Source organism: Cyclopterus lumpus, chromosome 13 (assembly GCF_009769545.1).
Source record: "Cyclopterus lumpus isolate fCycLum1 chromosome 13, fCycLum1.pri, whole genome shotgun sequence".
In the NCBI taxonomy this organism is placed as follows: domain Eukaryota; kingdom Metazoa; phylum Chordata; class Actinopteri; order Perciformes; family Cyclopteridae; genus Cyclopterus; species Cyclopterus lumpus.
The window spans coordinates 15,247,497-15,268,604 of record NC_046978.1 but is presented as its reverse complement, the minus strand read 5'-3'; the positions used below and the strand labels follow the sequence as shown (position 1 = coordinate 15,268,604).

Sequence of the window (21,108 nt, the reverse complement as noted above, 5' to 3'; positions counted from 1 at the left end):
TCAAACAGCTCAAATAGAACATATGTTACAACAACATAACAAATATGCCTACATATAGTCGATACACCGGTAGGCTACTTTCTACAGGTTTGCATTTGAATACACATGTGCGCGTCTTTTAAAAAATCTGTGTGCAAAGTCTTTAACCACGCTCTTTACATCTAAACTGCGCGCACGTTTATTCTCTATGCTAAGGATGGCCAGACCTGACAGCCTCTCTTGTGACATGGAGCTTCTGAGATATGTTTTGATCAGTTTTAGCTTGGAAAATGACCTTTCTGACTTTTATTATTTTGTACAGAGCCGTTGTCTTCTCAAAAGGGTTGCAGTGTTGGACAACGTGAAATGAAGTTAAACAACAATGTGGTTGTGGAGATAATTAAGGAAACGTGTCCGATAATGGGCGCAGGGGGTATAGTGAGAGCATAGGTTTAATAAGGTTAATGTCAAGCACAACACATAGACAGAGCAGTACAGCTGTCAAAGTATAACGTTAGCTACGTGGTAATGTTAGCTATAGCAAACAGTACAATACCTGTCTCTTCTGGCAGATGAGTGCATCCTTCACCAGCTGGTCGAAAAAGACTTGTAATTTTGGGAAGTTTGGCATTTAATTCAGAAATGTCCTGTTTTGAATGCCGCTTTTGGGCACCACTTTTAAATGTGCGTTTCATTTTTCCTCAAGAGAAATGTCCTCGTAGTTCTCCCAGAATACACCGCGGCCCAACAATAACACCAGTCCGTGTAGCAGGAGGCCCTAGTGTTTGCCTGTTACGATTGCCTTTACAACTATTATTTAAAACTTATAAAGCCAGTTTAAAATAAATTTTTTTATTGTGTAGCTTTATATGAGAGAGACAACTTTGAGGGATATCTTAATGTTATTACGTAATGTAATATTATTTATTTATTACATTATTCGGCCCAGATTCGGCAGCCGATAAACCGGTTGCCATGTCTCAGACAGAATCTGCCCATGTCCGTAACAGCTACACCTGGGCCAGACATGGCAACAGTGAAATGTGCCAAAGGTGGCTCACATTTGGCCGCATCGAGCCGGAACACAGCCGAGTCAGCCGACACTTAGCCGCAATACGGCCGAGTGCGCTGGCTAGTGTTGGATTAAAAAAAAAAATTGCCATGCGAGGCCCCCTGTCACTGCGAGGCCCCCCCCCCGCAGTGCGGGGGTGATCTCTACGGGCCTGAGGATTGGGTTCTAATAGCAGTTTCAAACACCTGGATTGTTAAAGAGTCTAACAATTCTCCTTATGACTCTTAATGGCGCTTCTTGTTATGCCTTCACGACGGCCGTGGCTGGTGGCTTTATGTTTTCTGCTTGTTAGTCCGTCCGGTCCATTCTTGTGAACGTGATATCTCAGCAACGCCTCGACTCAAGGATGAACTGATTCAGAATGTGGTGGTCAAAGGTCACCGTGACCTCACAACAGACATTTTTAGCCATACCTCTAGGTGCTAACATGCTAATTATGACAATTTCACATGAATAGTTAGCCATTCATACATATCACAGAATATTATAATATGCGAGTATGTAAAGTACTAACCTATCGGTTAGTAGAACTTTTTACCTGCTGAAAGTTTGATACCTTTTGAGATTTCAAATGGTTGAACAATGTTCTGTTTCTGAGTGCACTAAAAACAGCAAATCGCTTTCTCAAGTTAGAACTTTAAAGGTTTTAATATACCAGGAAAGGTTAATCTGCACCCTGAAGTGCACAGTTTCCCTGTGCCTGTGCCTTTTTAGCTCTGACCTTTAAACAGTCCAATTGATGTTAGTCAAATATTTGCGAATGAATCCGTGCTGCCGAAATCCAATAGGAACACTTAACATTTGACTGGCTATCTCTATTACACTAATAGCAATGTTTGCATTTCCAGGGTTATCTACGGTGCCTCAAAATGGGTGGTAGGAGAGGATGATCTGCCCCTCCATGGCTAGTTCTGGTTCAAGCCGTTTATCTCACGTGGTTATTGCTAGGATAAATAAAGGCCCATCCCCGACTGATTTCTATTTTCTAACTTATTGAAAGTGTTCTAGAAGTAGCCGTGCAGTCTCAGTCGTGCTTCTTTCAGTACCATAGAGTTGGTTCTACAAAGCTGCATATCTACGCTGCATTAAGGTCGGTGGACAGGGTCGGTGCTAGTTGACCTCAATATTAGAAGGACTTATGGCGTAGTCCTGTTCTGCATACCATTACATTGCTTTTCTAGTAGTTGTATCTATCCGTTGGCCACAAACATAGTTTGGATTTTGTATTACATCATTTGGACATTCACAACGTATTTATTCTGAACATTGATGAAAGTTACTTTTGTCTTGCTGTACAGGATATTAGTTTTAGAATGACTTAAGCCGCTTGGCTGTAGCTTTTAAAACCCTGTCCCGAAAAGCTTTGGGCCTTTTTCCAGTATCTTCTTCATATCCCACTTCTTCTAAGTCTCTTGGATAAACTCTGTCCTTTTTCTCACTTTTAAGAAAAAGGGCCTTTTCATGCTTTCGCTGCCTCTGGGCTCGATTAGTGCGTGGTGGAGTTCCTCTCTGAGTGGGAGCAGCAGCAAAGGTTTACAGTCAAGACAATGCTTGATCAGATTGGAAATCAGTTACACAGCATCCACGTTTGTGTTATTCCTATAGACTGTTTTAAGCCGATTCGCATTGCTAGGCAACCTAATGGGTCCATGTTTACTTCTTGTCAGCTGAAGTCGTTCACATACAAACACATGGAGAGTTTCTTTGCACTGCAACAGGAAATCAACTCGGGCACATATTAAAACATTTGTGTTTACTTTAAAATGTGACACTGACACATCCTGGCTAAACCTTTTGGCCCAATTTAACAACTTTGTGAACATTTTATTCCCTAGCTTTAATTGATTTATTTGATTGGAAAATAGGTTGCAATTCTTATTTTTAGTATCAGCACAAGGTTGTATAATATGTCTGTGTCTCTTTTCTATCTCAGATGGCACATAACAGTCCCCCCTGCTATATGTTTCTCTCCTCCTAGATTTCCAGCTGAGAAATCATATGTGCACAGCAATTCTTCTCGTGATTCTAAAAGCTAGTAAACGCAGATGGTGGTGTTTACTATTGACTCCCACTCAACTCTGACTGCTTCCTTTTGTGATTGTTTGCCCCAATTTATTTTATATTTCTTCTGTTTGTTTGACAGTTGCGCCGACAAAACAGTTCTTTTTTTCTTGTTCAGCAAAATGTAAGGATTTTCTCATAAGACCGGCAGTCGGCACATTGACCCTTCAGTCAAGGTCAAACGTTCGGTGAGAGGTTTCTTTTGTTTTTCCGATTTGTTATCCGATGCCCTCACTGTGCTCTTATCATGTTTGTGACCTGAAAAGCAGTCAGCCAGCATCTCGATATCGACTGTGTATCAATGGCTGTGATACCTAGAGGTTGTCCGTTATCTCTGGTTTTGTTTGTGGAATTTTGACAGAATGTTTAAAGGTCTGCGATGAAGGTGTTAGTGATTGAGAAAAGGGAGGGGGCGGTGCGTGGTGGTGAATAGTCACTGTTCGTTAAGTAGATCAGAATTTGGTCAAGTGAGTCTGTTTGTGTGTGCGTGTGCGTGTGTGTGTGTGTGTGGCTGCTTAACTTGGTCATCATTACCCTCAGCCTTGCCGTGTACCTTGCCGTCCTATCACCTACCTCTATCTGTAGGCATTAACCTCGTGGAGACGGCGATGCACCGCGGAGCAAGACGGACTTCACCCTCCAGCATGGGCGCGACCCGGGCCGACCTTCCTCTGCTGCAGCCACTTTAACGGACAACCTCCCGGGCCTTTTGCACAGCATCAGCACCAATATTCAAGGGCTCACAGTCGGCGGCTTACTCTTTAGCATCAGCAATAGCAGCCGAGGTAACGGCTTTGGCAGCTTTGCACAGCAGCGTAGCCAATGAGATGCGTGTGTAACTTGGCCCGCCAGTCCCCGGGGAGGACCGGCAAAGGAGTTGTGTGACACCCACTGTCAGACCTTATACATGTTTCATCTCCTGCTCTCAGAACAGAAGCCCCCTTTGTTATCTAATCCAGCCCTCTCCTTCCCAGCCTGAGAGACTGAGTTTACTGCCACAAGACGGCTCTTCAGTCTGTCAGCCAGCCACCGAGCTGATACAAATCAACCAACAGCTGAGGAGCAGCAGAAGGACTCGGTCAGGCCCCAGATAGCTGCTATCAGGACTTCCCAGCCAAGTCTTTCAATCCATTGGCTGGCTCGGGGAGAGGGTTTTAAAATAAACAAGCAGAGCTAAAGGGTGTGTGGAGGGGGAGGGGGGAGTGTGAGCTCCACCAAAGATTGTCACAGATCTAAAGTGTGCCTCATCTCTTCAGCACGAAATCTCAACTTTTCTGTCGCTAACAACCCTTCAAGCTGCAGAACTGCAGCATTTGCAGTTCTCATCACCAAGAATCTCACAAAAGAAGTGCATTCGGTGTTGTTTTTGCACTTCGGAGCGCTATTCAGGACCATGAGCGGCACTCTTAGACCCCCTTCGCTTCAGGTGAGCGTCCCAAATGACGCTCCGTCCTACTCGGACGGTGGGCGCCACGCCGTGTCCGACTGCTCCATGCGGTCCAGCTCCTCGACTCCGACGCTGAGGCGCAAGCGCTTCAAGATGCGGCGCATGAGGAACGTGCCCAGCGAAAGGGAGATCGAAGCCGGGAGGCTAACCGTCGGCCACCTCAAGGCCCGATCCGGCTCCAAGGAGTACCTCCAGCTGCCCTCCATCGAGATCACGCCGTCCAGCGATGAAGACGCTCTCTCTTCCTGGTCCAGCTGCTCCACGCCCAGTGCCTCACCGCGACGCAAGCGTTTCCTGCTGAGGAAGTGGCTGAAGGTTCGGCAGAAGAAGGAGCAAGTCAGTGAGAGCAGGTTGGTATGGGCCCTCCTTATTCCCCTGTCGTCGTTCCCCTCTTCTCCCCCACATCTCCCCCTAAAACCTCCACCCTGCTTCAAGGCTCCCTGCTACCTCCACTAATGTGTTGTGTCACTAACTGAGAGTTAAGTCCTTGTCTGGGATATTTTGGAAGATCCAACATTTAGATGTGTGTAGCGTGACTGTTTTTTTTTTTCACCTTTCAGAGTTTGACGCTTGATCAACAGCATGTAGCTTCATGAAAACACACTTTTAATACAAGAGATTACAGTGTGGATTTTTTCAAGTGCTTTTCTTAAGATTCTTTTACATTTTATCTGAAGCAATTTATAAATGTGTGGTCTTGTATTTGGATGGATTAAAGTTGTCCTGGGTCTTATCTCTTTGTAAAACAGTTTTAGTAGCGTGCATCTGTCCCTAGTCAGTGGGGTTTTAGCGTGTTTTTTTACGACTCAGCTGCTTTGTAGTAAGTGTAGTGTGACCGGGTGAACTTTTGTACTCACATAGAAGACCAGCTAATCAGTTTTCTAAATGAAGCTTGCTGAATCTCTGTTTTTTTATTATTAGGCTCTACTCTTTTTTTTCTTTTTGTAATACACATATGGATCAGGGAAGGTGAGATCAATGGATGTGAGCATTGTGAGGGTCAAAGGGCACAACTTATGTTTAGGTTACACTTATAAGAAATGTATAGTTGACGCATTTGATCTGCTAGAATGACAATTAATGGCAAAGATGGTTCCACTCCAGAATGGATTCAGCTGGCTGCAGACCTCTGACCCGGGGTCACCACAGCTAACAGGTTGCTTCTTCTTGGGAGCATAAATACACGCCGTAGATGTGTTTGAAACAAAGGGCTGTGAGATCACCTGAAACTTAAAAAGTTGGCCTGACAGCAGGACAAGAGGAAAGGTCGAGGTCTTTACAAAACCAATAGGTCTCTCTGTCTAGTGCTGGTGGCATTAGAGGAAAGGTCATGCGGTTCAGAAAGTAAATCGACCCTTTTCAGAGTAGCTTAACCTTCTTCATTTAAACATGTTCAACTAAAAGAGCCACTCAGGGAGGTCATGCCCTATTTGTTAATGAAAGTGAAACATATGTTGTGTTCAGGGTTTCTGCTTGGGCTGTCAACAGTGTAATTTGCTTATTTTTCAATTTGAAAGCTCCGCAATGGACGAGGGAATGATTATCTAAACGATACCGCCTCATTTCACGACAAGAACCATCAATAAGGTGGCAGCTGGCTGGAGGGGAATAACTCTTCAACCAACGTCTGAAGATAGCAAATACTACTCATCCATTTGTAAGTCGTTACGTCTCCGGTCTAATCGGCAGTGCACAGCTGACCGCTTCATGTCTGCTGTGAACGCTGGTTCATCTGCCCCCCCTTTAAGACCCGCTTCAGTGGGTTCTTCCAACTTTCATGAAATTCAGGCCAGGAGTGGTTTTCCTAATATTGCTGACAAACAAACCAACCGAACCTTGGCGGAGCGTGTGCAGGTCAAAGGGTAGCAGACAAAAGGTATTCATAATAATTACGCAAACATTTTCAATTGACTGTCATTAAAAAAAAAATCATGGAACGACACAATGTGGGATGGAACAAATGTACTTGTACAGTACACTATACCAAAAAAGAATGAAAGATTTCAATCCGTTGAATTTCTCATGGCAGAGAAATTGAGAAAGTACACCAACCTTCTGCCTGCTTTATTGTACTCAAATCATCAGTCATGGGAAAATGTATCGGACAGTTTTTTTTTAAGTTTTTTTTTTTATTGAACAGCTGGTAGTATTTCTTCCGTGTGCCGTCTTTGCAGTGTCATCCACTCTGTGAAACACGGCAGACAGAATCCACTTCATTCATTACTCACTCCATCAATGTGTTATCTTTATCTGAGTGGAAGGCATCATCTCCCCAGAGGGATGAGTGCATGCATAACCCCTGACGGCATCACCGAGTGCGAAATAGTCGAACGAGCGCTTCTCGGCTTAATACCACGCTGTGGCGTTAAGGCGACGCGGCTCCTCCTCGGTCTGCGGCTTGTTACGAGCTCCATGTATGAAAAATATCTACGGGTTTAAAGCAATGTGTCGGGAGTGATATTAATAATGCAGGTCTTAATGTAAAATCTTCCCTTAATTATTGATAAAGGTTTTGTCATGTTAAGCTGCGAGGGCACACCATATTCTCAGTTTGTCCACTGTTATCTCCATGAATGTGTCTTTGTTCCCTTCTGGGCAGTTGTTTTGACAACCTAATATTTTATGTTCCAAAATAGCACCACTGTTATAAAAAAACAAACAAGCGTGTGCAATTCTGCTGCTGTTCTGAATAGAGCTGCACCTGCACCAATGTAGGTGTCAGTTTAATTGCGTTCCACATTTATTTCCAGTTTATAATGCTGAATGAGCTAAAATGGCATGAAATAGAATAAACAAGAGAATACAAACTATAAGGCAGCTACAGTACAGGCTGCGTTAGACCCACATTTTATTTAAAGGAACAGTGTGAAACATTTAGGGGTATGCATTGGCAGAAATTTAATATAATATTCAAAACTATGTTTTCGTTAGTGTATCCTGAAACTAAGAATCGTTATGTTTTCCCAGTTTGTGCTTTGAACTTGTCTGTGGACAGAAGGAATGTTTCTGACTGATGTTTCTGTGTTCGTGGTTATTGATTATTATCATTCATCACTCTAGATTTGTTTCCAGTGAGATATTAATGACTTTATATAGTGATATTATTGTTGCTGCTCTAAAAACAATATTTAGTTCCATCTATTTAATCCTATATGTTTTTTAAAAGCAATTGTTTAGTCATGAAAAAGAAGAAGAGTATTGACAAGTGCAGCTCCTTGTCGTCATACAATCCGAAGGGTTCATATCTCTGCCTTAAGGCCACCGGAGTTTGGGAGTTGTTACTTGTCATCTGCAACATCACCACTAGATGTCGCTACATCCTCCACACTGTCCCTTTAATAAAAGGCAGGATATGAGGGCATATGAGGACTCTGGGGACAACAATTAAACCTGTCACAGAGGTTCTGATGGGTCCAAACCCTTCATGTAGCATAGCAGCCTAAAGATCCACGAGAAGCCGGTGTGAAGATCTGGGACCTTGGTTTTCGGGCCAAATGATGCTCTAAAAGAACCAGTTCACACAGCTTGTTGACCAACTACTTAGGAAATTAAAAGTATTTATAACTGCTCAGAGGCAGCGGTGAAAAGTTGCTTGTCAAAGAGAGGTTACGTAATATTTTTGTAATATGGAAATAAGGGCATGTTTTCATAAGGGGTTCCTCCTGGATATAATTCAGTGTTCACATAGTGCACAAAAAAAAAAAGAACTAAAGAGCTTTACACAGCTGACTAATCACGGTGTGAAGTGATTTGTTTGTTTGTCAGATTTTCAAAAGGTACAGAGATTGTCCGATGTGCACGTACAGGTCGGGGTATCAGGAAGTATAAAGATGGTATGGGAACATCTCCACTCGCATATATTTAATGAATACTAGATGATATATGTTGCATATATGTCCCCCCAACACCAAGGAATGAACACATTTAGTGTAATGTTTGGCAAGATACTTTATTTGTCTCTCTGCTCTGCCGGTCCCATGCTCCATCTCCAACACACCTGATATAGGGGCAAGACCCATTACCCCTGATCCACTGCAGCTGAGCCCAACCATGCCCCAGCCATCTGGACTCTGGAGCGTTTGATGCCAGGATGACACTCATGGCTGCCCAGCACTTTGACTCTCAAGTCCCAAATCCGGGGTCAGGACTCGCCATGGCAGAGCAGTTATAGTCAACCCGATGCTCGTGGTCTGTTTATGTCTGCAGAATTCTGAACAATGTTCAACGTGGGGTTAAATTGTAAGCCAGTGAAAGGTTGCCGCTGCGTCGTCTTTTAGGTATACAGTCATTATTAAACGCAATTAAGTAAATGATTAGGAGTGCAGCTTCCGCTTCACTTTATTGAGATTGTTTTCCGCCCAGACTGGTTGGAACCCGTAAAGCTTTTGCGATGGGGCGTCCGATCCTGAGGCGGTATCACTGTTTCTGCTCTGAGCTCAAAGTGGAGCCGGATGTCTGGTCGGTAAATCCTTCTTTGTCAGGTCGACATCTTAATCTTGTCATTCCAGCCCCGTTTCTGTCTAATGTATAGGATGGGTGGACCGTGTATGTGTGTGTGTGTGCGTGTGTCAACGTGTGTATCTTAAGATTGTGGGTCTAGAACCAGTGGAGGTTTTCTTGCAAGCGCACTGAATCTGCTGTTCTGCAGGCCGATAGCGACGAGGCTATTTTGAGGAGGTGGTGCAGCATCTTTCACCAGGCTTCACTGCGTCCACCTCATCCCGGCATTTCAATATTTCAGACCTCGCACAAAAGCAGCTCAGGGACACAAGGAACCGGACGAGTCACCTTCTTCCATTGGAAGAAATGTCAATAAGTCCTCCAGCCCTTGGAGTGAGATGATGGAGATGAACTTAAGTGCCTTGTTAGTTCACAAGTCTCTCGGTGTTGTCGCGGATGAGAACGAGTGACGATCCATCTACATAAAAGAAAAACGATGACTCTTAACAATGTCCAGGAAGTACAAGACATTCACATGAACACCAATGACAGCTAAAGACCATGCGGCTATGATAATGAGAAGATGCTTAAAGGACCATACTTCATCTCAAATGAGTGTGTTGGGTTCTGTGAGCACAGAGCGGCAGAAACCCTGAACAAACACGTCTGCTTCTACGGCCCATGTGTCGTCCCCTCTGAGCGACGCACTGCTCCGGCTGCAGGAGATGCGCCAGCTGAGCTCTGAGGGAGTGGAGCTCAGGGGATGTTGACACATTTCTGAATGAATCCGCATTGGCTCTGTCAGCATGTAGTATCAGTTCCATGCGTATCCATCACAGCTCCATTTGAAATGTATACATGTTGTTAACATTAAAGCTGTATTCCACACTACTCATTTGCAGTATAAAATATGTTTACTTAAAGACACATTGCTTCATTTTGGCAAGTGAATGTGTATCGTACTCACTTAAATGATTTGGCAAAAAACTGCATTTTGAGACTCGACACAAGTTTTAAATGTTGAGTACATTTCCAGGGTGAATCTAAAGTATATCAAAAGTATCTTAACCCTCAAAATCTGCTTTTTCGTACATTGGAGGTTCCCCTCCCACCGCGTGTAGAGCGTTCTGCAGAGAGGGCGGCTTTATCCCTAAATTCCAAAGTCTGGAAAGATTCTTTAAATAGGGAAATAATCTCTTTGTTCTTTTTGTTTGCGCATCTTTCATTTTGATACTGAAATGGGAAAGCAACTAGATAATAAATAACTTACTTGAACCGCTACATGTTTTTTTTTTAATGGAAAGTGGTGACACTTATCTGTTCATGATTCTATCTTTGAATATATTCACTTACTATTATTCTTAAGTGCAGCCTTATCTTTTTCATAACCTATGTCATATAGCTCCCTCTAGTGTTATCACTGGATACGTACATGAGCAGGAGAGGACTTTTATCCAAAAAGAACAAGTTACCATATACAGTATATTTGACAGTTGCCATAAACTGTATGTATATATGTAATGCTTAATTAGCAGGATCTTGCATAGCTGATGTTAGGCCCAGTATTTAGAGATGCACAACAGAATCTGAGAGGACAGATACATGTATTGTCAAAGATGATTAGTTTATGAAATAGGCTATATTATTATTGTTTGCCTATTATTGTATGTCTGGTTTGCGGGGGTCCAAATGTGTCTTTGCAGTGAATGAATACCCCTGATTCTTGAGATTGCTCCCACTGGAATGATTGACAGCCACACTTTTCTTTCATGTGCCATGCCAGCAGCCAGCAGAGCAGCCAGCAGAGCAGCCATGAAGATGACAGCACTCGCTTCTTGACCCCATTAATCCGAGAGGAGAGGTGAGCCGTGTGTGTGTGTGTGTGTTGAGCTGTGTGTGTGTGTGTGTGTGTGTGTGGTGAGCCGTGTGTGTGTGTGTGTGTGTGTGTGTGTGTGTGTGTGTGTGTGTGTTTTCTCTGAATGGGCCTCATTCTTCGGAGAGATTTTAACTGTTACTAAAAATCTAAATCATGGGATTGGATCCAGGAAACATTTGACCCTGGTCATTCGGTGAACTGGTTGCTGGAGATAAACAGCATATGTTGAAACTGTTAATTACTTTGTGTTTTGTAGCGCTATGTTACAGTGGATTCAAGGCCGGGGCACAAACTGTTCCGTTTTTGTTCCGTCTTATCTTTCACGTGTAGATTCATGCTGCTGGGATGAATAATCAACTCAAAATGTCAATGCATTCCCTATTTTCTGGTCACATCGCTCTGGTTCTTGCATGCCTTCCCCACTAGGGGGCACTTCCATCATACTGGTGCACTGATACATAACCAGTTTGTATCTGTTTCATTGGGGGCTTGTTATTGATCTACTTATTTTTCCTTCAAATTGCCAAATCCAAGCCTTCAACTCGCTGTCATGATTCTTCTTGGACACGCGTTAGACCAGTGTCAGTGACTTTAATGAGGACTCCAAAAACAGCGGGTTGAATGAGCAGTCCTTTTAATGGCCGTGTAAGAGTGCCCGTGTGTAACGACGCCTACGGACACCGCTCTCTCTACTTCCCCATAGCTCAGTTTGAGTTGTGTCATTACCATCTCTTTAGCTCTTTATCATCTTGGACTATGCAGCGCTCGCCACAGCAGCAGCAGTGACAGGCCTGGACATTAAATGTGCTATTGAACCCGGTGTGTGTGTGTGTGTGTGTGTGTGTGTGGGTGTGTGTGCACCTGGAGGAGAGCCATGCAGCCAGGACGAAACTCAATGAGCACTGTCAGCGCTACCAGGAGATTAGGAAGACAATGTGTCAGGAAAGCATTACGCAACTTTGTACGGTGTCTTTTTGACCTTAAATACATTTATGAAACACAGTTTGAAGAGTAGATTGCACTCATGAAGGGTTATTGTGTGTCCTGCAACCCCATTTTCAGGGTTGGTGGACTATTATTCAAATCTTTTGGGCTCCTTTTTCTAGCAAGATGGTTATTGAATATTCCCATCCATCCATTATCAGCCGCTTATCCGGGGTCGGGTCGTGGTGGCAGCAGGTTCAGCAGGCCGACCCAGGCTTCCCTCTCACCCGCAACACTTTCCAGCTCATTCTGGGGGATCCCGAGGCGTTCCAAGGCCAGCCGGGAGATATAATCCCTCCAGCGTGTCCTCGGTCTTCCCCGGGGCCTCCTACCAGTTGGACGTGCCCGGAAAACCTCTAATGGGAGGCGTCCAGGAGGCATCCTGACTAGATGCCCGAACCACCTCAGCTGACTCCCTTCGACACGAAGGAGCAGCGACTCGACTCCAAGCTCCCCCCTGATGTCCGAGCTCCTTACCCTATCTCTGAGGCTGAGCCCGGCCACCCTACGGAGGAAGCTCATTTCGGCCGCTTGTATCCGAGATCTCGTTCTTTCGGTCACGACCCAGAGTTCGTGACCATAGGTGAGGGTTGGAACGTAGACCGACCAGTAAATGGAGAGCTTTGCCTTCCGGCTCAGCTCCCTCTTCACCAAGACGGACCGGTACAGCGCCTGTTTTACTGCTGCAGCCGCACCGATCCGCCTGTCGATCTCCCGCTCCACCTTACCCTCACTCGTGAACAAGACCCCGAGATACTTCAACTCCTTCGCTTGGGGTAGGCAGTTTGTCCCCACCTGGAGGGAGCAATCCGCCGGTTTCTGGCAGAGCACCATGGCCTCAGATTTAGAGGTGCTAACTCTCATCCCTGCCGCTTCGCACTCGGCTGCAAAACGCCCCAGTGAATGCTGGAGGTCACGGTCCGAGGAGGCAAACAGTACCACATCATCCGCGAACAGCAGAGAGGCGATCCCGAGACTCCCGAACCGGATCCTCTCCGCCCCCTGGCTGTGCCTAGATATCCTGTCCATGAAGGTCACGAACAGGACCGGTGATAAAGGGCAGCCCTGGCGGAGGCCAACACCCACCGGGAATGTGTCTGACTTACTACCGAGGATATAAAACACAGCTCCTACTGCAGGCGTACAGAGACCAGATGGACTGTGCCAACGGGTCCGGCACCCCATACTCCCGCAGCACCCCCCACAAAAACCCTCGAGGGACCCGGTCGAAAGCCTTCTCCAGGTCTACAAAGCACATGTAAACTGGTTGGGCAAACTCCCAGGACCCCTCCAGTAATCTTGCGAGGGTAAAGAGCTGGTCCACTGTTCCACGACCGGGACGGAATCCGCACTGTTCGTCTTGAATCTGAGGTTCGACAAGCGGTCGGAGCCTCCTCTCCAGCACCCTGGCATAAGCTTTTCCCGGGAGGCTGAGCAGTGTGATACCACGATAGTTCGAGCACACTCTCCGGTCCCCCTTCTTGAAGATGGGAACCACCACCCCGGTCTGCCAGTCCATGGGCACTGTTCCCGACCCCCATGCGACACTGAAAAGGCGTGTCAACCAAGACAGCCCAACAATGTCCAGCGCTTTCAGCATCTCAGGGCAGATCTCATCCATCCCTGGTGCCTTGCCACCAAGGAGCTTTTTGACTACCTTAGCGACCTCTGCCAGGGATATGGGTGAAACCACCCCAAAGTCTTCCGGCGCTGCCCCCTCTCCGGGGGACATGTTGGCCGGGTTTAGGAGTTCCTCAAAGTGCTCTTTCCACCGCCCGACGATGTCCCCAGTCCGGGTCAGCAGTTTCCCCGCCATCTGATCCAACTCACCACCAGGTGGTGATCAGTTGACAGCTCTGCTCCTCTCTTCACCCGAGTGTCCAAGACATACGGCCGCAGATCAGATGATACGATTACAAAGTCGATCATTGATCTCCGGCCTAAGGTGTTCTGATACCAGGTACACTTATGAGCCACCTTATGTTCGAACATGGTGTTCGTTATGGACAAACTGTGGCTAGCACAGAAGTCCAACAACAAAACACCATTCGGGTTCAGATCGGGTAAGCCGTTCCTCCCAATCACGCCCCGCCAGGTTTTTCTGTCATTGCCCACGTGAGCGTTGAAGTCTCCCAGGAGAACTATGGAGTCGGCAGGTGGCGCCCTTTCCAGGACCCCTCCCACCGACTCCAAGAAGGCCGGATATTCCGAAATGCTGTTCGGTGCATAAGCACAAACAACAGTCAGAGCCTTACTCCCCGCAACCCGTAGGCGCAGGGAGGCGACCCTCTCGTTCCCCAGGAAAAACTCCAACACAGCGGCGCTCAGCCGGGGGCTCGTGAGTATCCCCACTCCCGCCCGGCGCCTCTCACCCTGGGCAACTCCAAAAAAAGGACAAAGTCCAACCCTTCTCCAGGAGCTTGGTTCCAGAGCCCATGCTGTGCGTGGAGGTGAGCCCAACTATATCTAGCTGGTACCGCTCCACCTCCTGCACCAGCTCCGGCTCTTTCCCCGCTAGTGAGGTGACGTTCCACGTCCCTAGAGCTAGTCTATGCCGCCGGCGATCGGCCCGCCCAGGTCTCCCGCCTGGCCTGCCGCCCGGTCTACATAGCACCCGACCCCCATAATTCCACCAGACGCTCGCCGACGAGCTCCCCTCCTGGGTCTGGCTCCGGGAGGGTGCCCCGGTTTCCCTTGTCCGGGCAAGGTAGCTTCAGACCGTGGGCTGCTATTCATCAGGGTTTATTGAACTACTTTTTTAAAAACTTTTATTACTGTTTTGTATTGCTTATTTATAATACTTGTTTTGATCTTGTTTTTTTTTTTTTTAACTATGTCTTCTGTTTGCACTTTACAATATGCTGCTGTAAAGCCTGTACATGTCCCCGCTGCGGGACTAATAAGTAAGTATTATAAGTATTGTCCTATCTTATCTAATCTTATTTCACCACCAGCCAATACATTATTTTTTACTAAATAAATATTTTAAATAGCCGTCAACAAACTAGTTTAAACAGATCATTGGACAAAGGACAACCCTCAGCTCTTGGTGTGTAGCAGTACATCAGATAACAACAGCCTTCTTACAAAAATAACTAATCTTGTACTTTTCTTGAAGCAGGAATTAGCTTCTTTCTTTTTTTAGCATCTGCCAAATATTTATGTGAAATCTCTATGAACAGATTCTGCATTCATATGCGGCTGCTGTAGGAAGCGGGACGGTCTGGGAAGTGTTCTGGTTTGTAGTCTGAGTAGTATTGACCTATCAGGTTCGAGCAGGCTTTGGTTAAAATGCAGGTAAACTTTATTTTTTTTAATTTGTTTGTTGTGAAATAATTCAGAAAATGTAGCCCTTTGCCCAGAGAGAGAGGGGTTAAATAGTTATTGGCTGCGCAGAAAAGAGGCTGCTGCAGGAATGCCTACTTTAAGCCAAAGAAATGATGAAGGAATGCTCTAATGAAAAGAGAAGATGCGTAGGAATCCTCTCGGTCTAGCCTCGTAATAACCACCCACTGCATTACTGTTCACTACACCTCCACTCCTTCCCTCTGTCCTGTCTCCTCTCTTCTCTCCGTGGCTCTCTCTCTCTCCCTCCCGCGCACTTTTTCTTTTTTTTTCTCCTCTTTTCCTTTTTCTTCTTCCTCTCAGTGTCTCCACTCGCTCGAATTAGGGAACAGTACCTGTCAAACCTATGGGATTTCTGGCTGCCGTTGTCTCCGCTGTGCCGGTGATAGCTAGTGACGGGGCGTCTGCAGCAGCTGCAGGGAGAGCAGCGTTCTGTAGCCGGCTTCAGAGGGCACGGAATGTCATGTCTCCTCTGCAGGTAAAAGCAGCTGCACCGCTGCCCAGGGGGGGGGATGCACCGATGCCCGGGGGGGATGCACCGATGCCCAGGGGGGGATGCACCGTTGCCTGGGGGGGGGGGGGTAGTGACTGCGGGCTGCCGGCTCATATGTGCCACTAGCTGTGATTTATTTATTTGTTTATTTGTGTAGCTGCTCCGGCCAGATTATCAGCCCATCCGCCGCGCCGGTTTCAGGGAGAGGGACCGGCGGGTTTTTTCGGTCGATGGTGACTCGAGGACAAGTTTGCTCATTTGCTGCCGTCGCCGCGTGTGTTTTCGCATCCGAAGCTGCTGCCGAGTTCAGCTCCACTAGAACTGCAGATAGTTATGTAATATGACTTTGCTAAGGCAGTGAAATATGACTCATCGGCGAAGATGACGTAGCACATGCTCGTGAGTTGTGAATCCGGATTACACACGGAGACATATGCCTTTTGTAGCGTAGAGTATATATTTATATAACTACTGGAGAGTGACACTTTTCTTGCCCGCCCCCTGTTAGCAGGTGCTAGCGAGGCAGGTGTATTAGTATAGCACCCATGGACAACGGGGTAATGCAATGCGCTTTACATACAGCATAAAAGGGGCATTAAGACAAGATGGGAATAAAACACACGGCGACGTAAGAAGACAATGTAAAAAAAAAAAAAAAAGGAACACATAAATAGGATTTCAAAAGGGTAAAATAACATTTTTACAGTTTACAGTGCAGCTACAATGCAGTGCCAACTATGAATACATAGTGATTCAACAGCACTGAGAGTTGGAGCAGATCTCAAGTTCTCTGGGAGTTTGTTACTCATGATGCAGAAGTGCATAAAGACTGAAGCTGGAGCAGCAGATCAGAAATCCAACAGCAGCATTTTTCAATTATTTCACAACTATATGACAAACGGGTAAAGATCTGAGAGCTGGAGTGATGCGATCCACTTCCTGTTCTGACTGAGATCAGCTGCAGCTGTTTACATGTGTGCTATTGAAGTTTATAGTGTACGTTCATGATTAGACATCTGGCTTGGTTTGTGTCTCTTTGCTATGATTACAAAAACAATTATTCCTGTTATTGTCTGTGTTTAACGGTTAACTTTGTTTAAGTTAGGACACGTCCCATTACTGATGTTTTATGCAATTACTTAATGCTGATAAGGAACTGTAGTCCCCTGATATTATCATATACATCTGTGTCATCTGCATACTAATGTTTTGTGTTGTTATTTTCAATCATTTGAAATAGAGAGGAATGGAGCCGTATATGAGCAGGTGTAATATAGTACGACAGACAAATGTGAAAGTGCATTTGTCGTGTATATTGTGCATATTGTATTTGGCAATGTTTACTGTTTCTTCTCTCACCCATAACTGGGTTATGAACTGGTTAATGAAGTTCCTCTTTGGCTAACCACTCATCAAAAGTCATTCCTCCCAAAATATCAAAGTTCACACGAAACATGTTTTGGTAACTGTGAAGCTTGAAATGACAACTAACGGCTGCGCAAAATCTAGCTGTTATTTTGAGTGCGCACTGATATGGAATGCTCAGATAAATGTAAACAGGTGTACAGGACATTATGGCCCAATAAAGTACACCCTGTGACTCACTCTCAACCAATCAGAATGCTTGATTTCATCTACCCGTATTATAACAGTATTTATGATTACAACTGGGTTGGATCATTTTTATAAAAAAAATGCAATAACTATTTATATAACATTAATAAACGAGGAGTGACAACAACAAACACAAAATAATTATGAATATATGCTTAAAATGATTAATACTATATTATGTGTTAGAAAACCTTGTATTCATTGTTTGGATACTGCTTAAAATGGTTAAATAAAGTAATACCCAGTAAAAAAAATATACATATATATGTGTGTGTATATAGTAATAATATATATATATATATATATGGGTGTGTGTTTGTGTATGTGTATATATATATATATATATATATGTGTGTGTGTGTGTGTGTATATATATATATATATATACATATGTGTATATATATATATATGTATATGTATATATATATATATATATATATATATATATATATATTTTTTTTTTTTTTGTATTACTGTCATTGGCGATATTCAAAGTGGTGCTGTGGTGTATCAGAGTGAATTAAACTGAACTCCGATCAGTGGACTCAGTGCCCCGTGACTGAATTCCCTCTCCTCTCTTTTCCCTCTGCAGGTCTGACAGTGCAGCGGACAAAATCAGGTAAGTCGGGTCGCTGCTTCCTCTTCCTTTGCGATTGTGGCGCGCGCTCGTGAGCGCGAGCTTCTCATCGTGGTGCAGAGATACAGCGGGGCCGGCCTCGCCCGTCACCCCATTTTCCCCCGAGGCCCATCACACATGTGACACAGATTCGCGGCTTTGTCCGCCGACCAAGGTGTCTGAATGCGCTTTACATTCGGAGAGGCCTGCAGTGAATACAGTTGCAAGCTACGGAATGCCATTGTTTGCTTTTATTGGACAAACAACATCAGACACAAACAGGGCTTTGTGAGTTGGACACCATTGTGGAGCTTGTTAGTCTTTTAGCTGGCCAGCCGGTGGCAGGTCAGCGGCGTGGACACACACGCTGTATCCTTCAGGGTGCGAAGGCTTTGCTGTCACAAGGGCCACCGTGGCAGTCCTGAAGCAAAGGGGTTCAAGGCCCAAGCTGAAGAGGTGAGTGACGGGTAGGGATGTTTCTGGTCACCACAGGAGACATGTTGGAAGGGGTTGTTACAAAGAGCTGGTCGTCCATGCTTAACGTGGCAGAGGAGAACTTGAATATACATGTTTAGTATCACTCTTCATACTCTGAATCTACCAAACATTTAGGACAGCTGTTCTGACGCTGGGTATCAAATACAGGTAATCTAATCTAAATTGTGATCATGAAATACCTGTTGTGTTTATTTACATCTCCTCCTTTTGAGTGGCATTTTCAAAACAAAGTGTGTCTATTATTTCAACAATGACTCTATAGTGTGCATTATGTAAGAAACATTTTTACCGTGAGAAGTTATGTTCCTGAGGCCATAACTAGAGAAGCTCTTTGATTTTGGTGTGTGTGTGCGTGTGTGTGTGTGTGTGTGCGCGCGCGCGCGTGTGTGTGTGTTATACCATGCATGCAGTGATCAGGCGGGAGAAGTGGTGTTCATGTGGCACATTTTCTAAGCTGAGTGGACAATGTTATTTTGGCGTGTGTGTGTGTGTGTGTGTGTGTGTGTGTGCACTCTGGTGTGTCTGGTCTGGTATGCTTTGAGTGGTCAGCCCTGCAAGTTGGGTGACTAGCAGGCCGGGTTTAAACCACTAGGAGTCTCTGCACCAGACACAACCAAGAGATGGTTTATTGAACATCATCTTTCGAGTCAGTAGCTGTGCAATGCAAATGGGAATTGAGGCCAATGTTTAAACTCTAGTTCTTTCATTCTTTAGTTGAACTTTGCAGATGGACTGAAAACAAGCTTTCATACTAGTCTATGTCCTGATGTTGACTGTGATATATGGTTCTTTTTGTGTTGAGTGTTGTCATCACTTACATATTGTCTTTAGTCTCCCGTCCACTCACGCGTTTGGATATGTGTGACTTCACATGGCTGTTTGACCTTCACTGAGCAGAACGATGTTTGACCAGAGTTTGGCACTCGGAGGCTGTTTTCACATCCGTCTGATAAAGAGAGACATTAGACGTTGGAGTCTAAAACGTGTTTTCTACAAGTAGGATTTTGTGACATCACAACTTGCTGTAGCAAATCTCTGTCCAATCTGTAACTTCCACAAGTGTGATGTGAGAACTTGGAAGTCCTCAGTGCACACTACACTGAGACATCTAGTGTCTAACGGTTAAACGGTTCAAATAAATAATATTTGCACATTTGTAGATTATGGCTTTTTCAATGAGATATAATTTAAAGAATGTATAACAAGTTCAATTAACATATCAAAACACACATTATTATTCAGAGCAGTTTTTCTTCCTAACGGATAGAAGCTGTTTGGAATGCTAATGCTCACATGTATCGCTGAACTTCTGATTGTGCTGCTCTCGCACCTTCACACACAAAGTTCTTCCCTGCTTTGTTCACACTGGTGGCAAAACTGCCTGGAGAGTATATTTTTTTTTACCTCCAGTTCTCATAGCAAAAAAAAAGAGCTCCCTTTTGGGTGACAGTTAGAACTTCCATTCGAGGGTGGTATGAGTGAGACCAACGGGGCGCAATCAAATTGGAAAAGTGTGAAATTTAAAGAGTAACTGCGCACTGAAACGTGCGTTTTAAGCTACAAACGAAATGATATGGCTGAACTTTGACGAAACGCATCCATGCTGGTGTTGACATTGACGTTTAGTGCATTTCATGGTTGAAAAACGCCATCTACTGTTTAAAATCGGGCCTAATCTCGCAAGGCCAATTGTGAGGTGACTGGGACTAACTTACATCGTTAAAAAGAAAACAGTAAATCCATCAAATTCAGTTCCCCCGTGCTATAACGCTATTTCCCAATTCTCTGTACATCGCTGTAAATACGTCTGGCTGTCATATTTGTCAACCCCGCACATATGATGTATGCATCCCACATGACATCCAGTCTCAGTTGATCATTTTGATAATAAATGAAACTCCACTGCAGGTATTTCCTAAGTGGCCACGAGTCACACAAACTGCGAGCGATCGATACTTAGTTTGTTATAAAGCTAACTTTAAATAATGCATGCAGAAAGCCCTTCGGCTGGACAACGTGTGCAGGATGTGGAAGTGCCTTTTGAAACCGTTTGCACGTTTAAAAGTAGAGTTATAGCCGGCTGCTGCTCTGCTTGTGTTCTACGGCAGATCAAATTTGTGAATTAGTGTGACAGCAGCTGATCTTGTCCTCATGACGGCTTTTCACAGGGAGCTGCCGCTGAGATTCTCCTGCGTTTCACTTGATGCCTTTCCGCGCCTTCGTTTCTGATGTCCGCATTGCTCTTCCGCCGTCTCGATTGCCGGATTATCGATCGCCGTCTGTGGTTTGAGCCGATGGCTTCCAGTGATGGAGGTCAGCATAATCCGATCTTCCTCTTTACTTGGTGCAGGAGCTCCAGGAAAAGCGAGGATCCGACATATTGAGAAAACGATACTCGCAAACGGACGAGTGGAACCGGTTTCTTGTTTCCGGACGACTTTCAAAAAAAAGGATAAATCAGTACAGCCTAGCATAATTCACCAAAGCCTACATACATATATAATTATCATCCAATCCAGGCTGATATCAAGTCAGAAACTTTACTAAAATCATCCTTATAATGGTTATAATCTAGTATACTCCCTGAAATAATATTTTACATCTCTTCATCAAATAATCTTCATTCATTTCTCTTTATTGGCCTTACATGGATTCATCTGCATTGTTGTTTTCCGTCTAATCT

The 21,108-nt window shown here is 44.9% G+C and overlaps 1 protein-coding gene across 1 annotated transcript in view; it reads left to right on the top strand.

The window, feature by feature from the left end:
- Positions 1 to 4,505: 4,505 nt before the first annotated feature.
- gramd1bb (GRAM domain containing 1Bb) overlaps positions 4,506 to 21,108 on the top strand; it is a 62,250-nt gene continuing 45,647 nt past the window's right edge. Inside the window, exons 1-3 of the mRNA XM_034548203.1 lie at positions 4,506 to 4,909; positions 10,783 to 10,860; positions 17,904 to 17,930. Coding sequence (XP_034404094.1) covers positions 4,506 to 4,909; positions 10,783 to 10,860; positions 17,904 to 17,930 — 509 coding nt within the window. The remainder of the gene's footprint in view (positions 4,910 to 10,782; positions 10,861 to 17,903; positions 17,931 to 21,108) is intronic.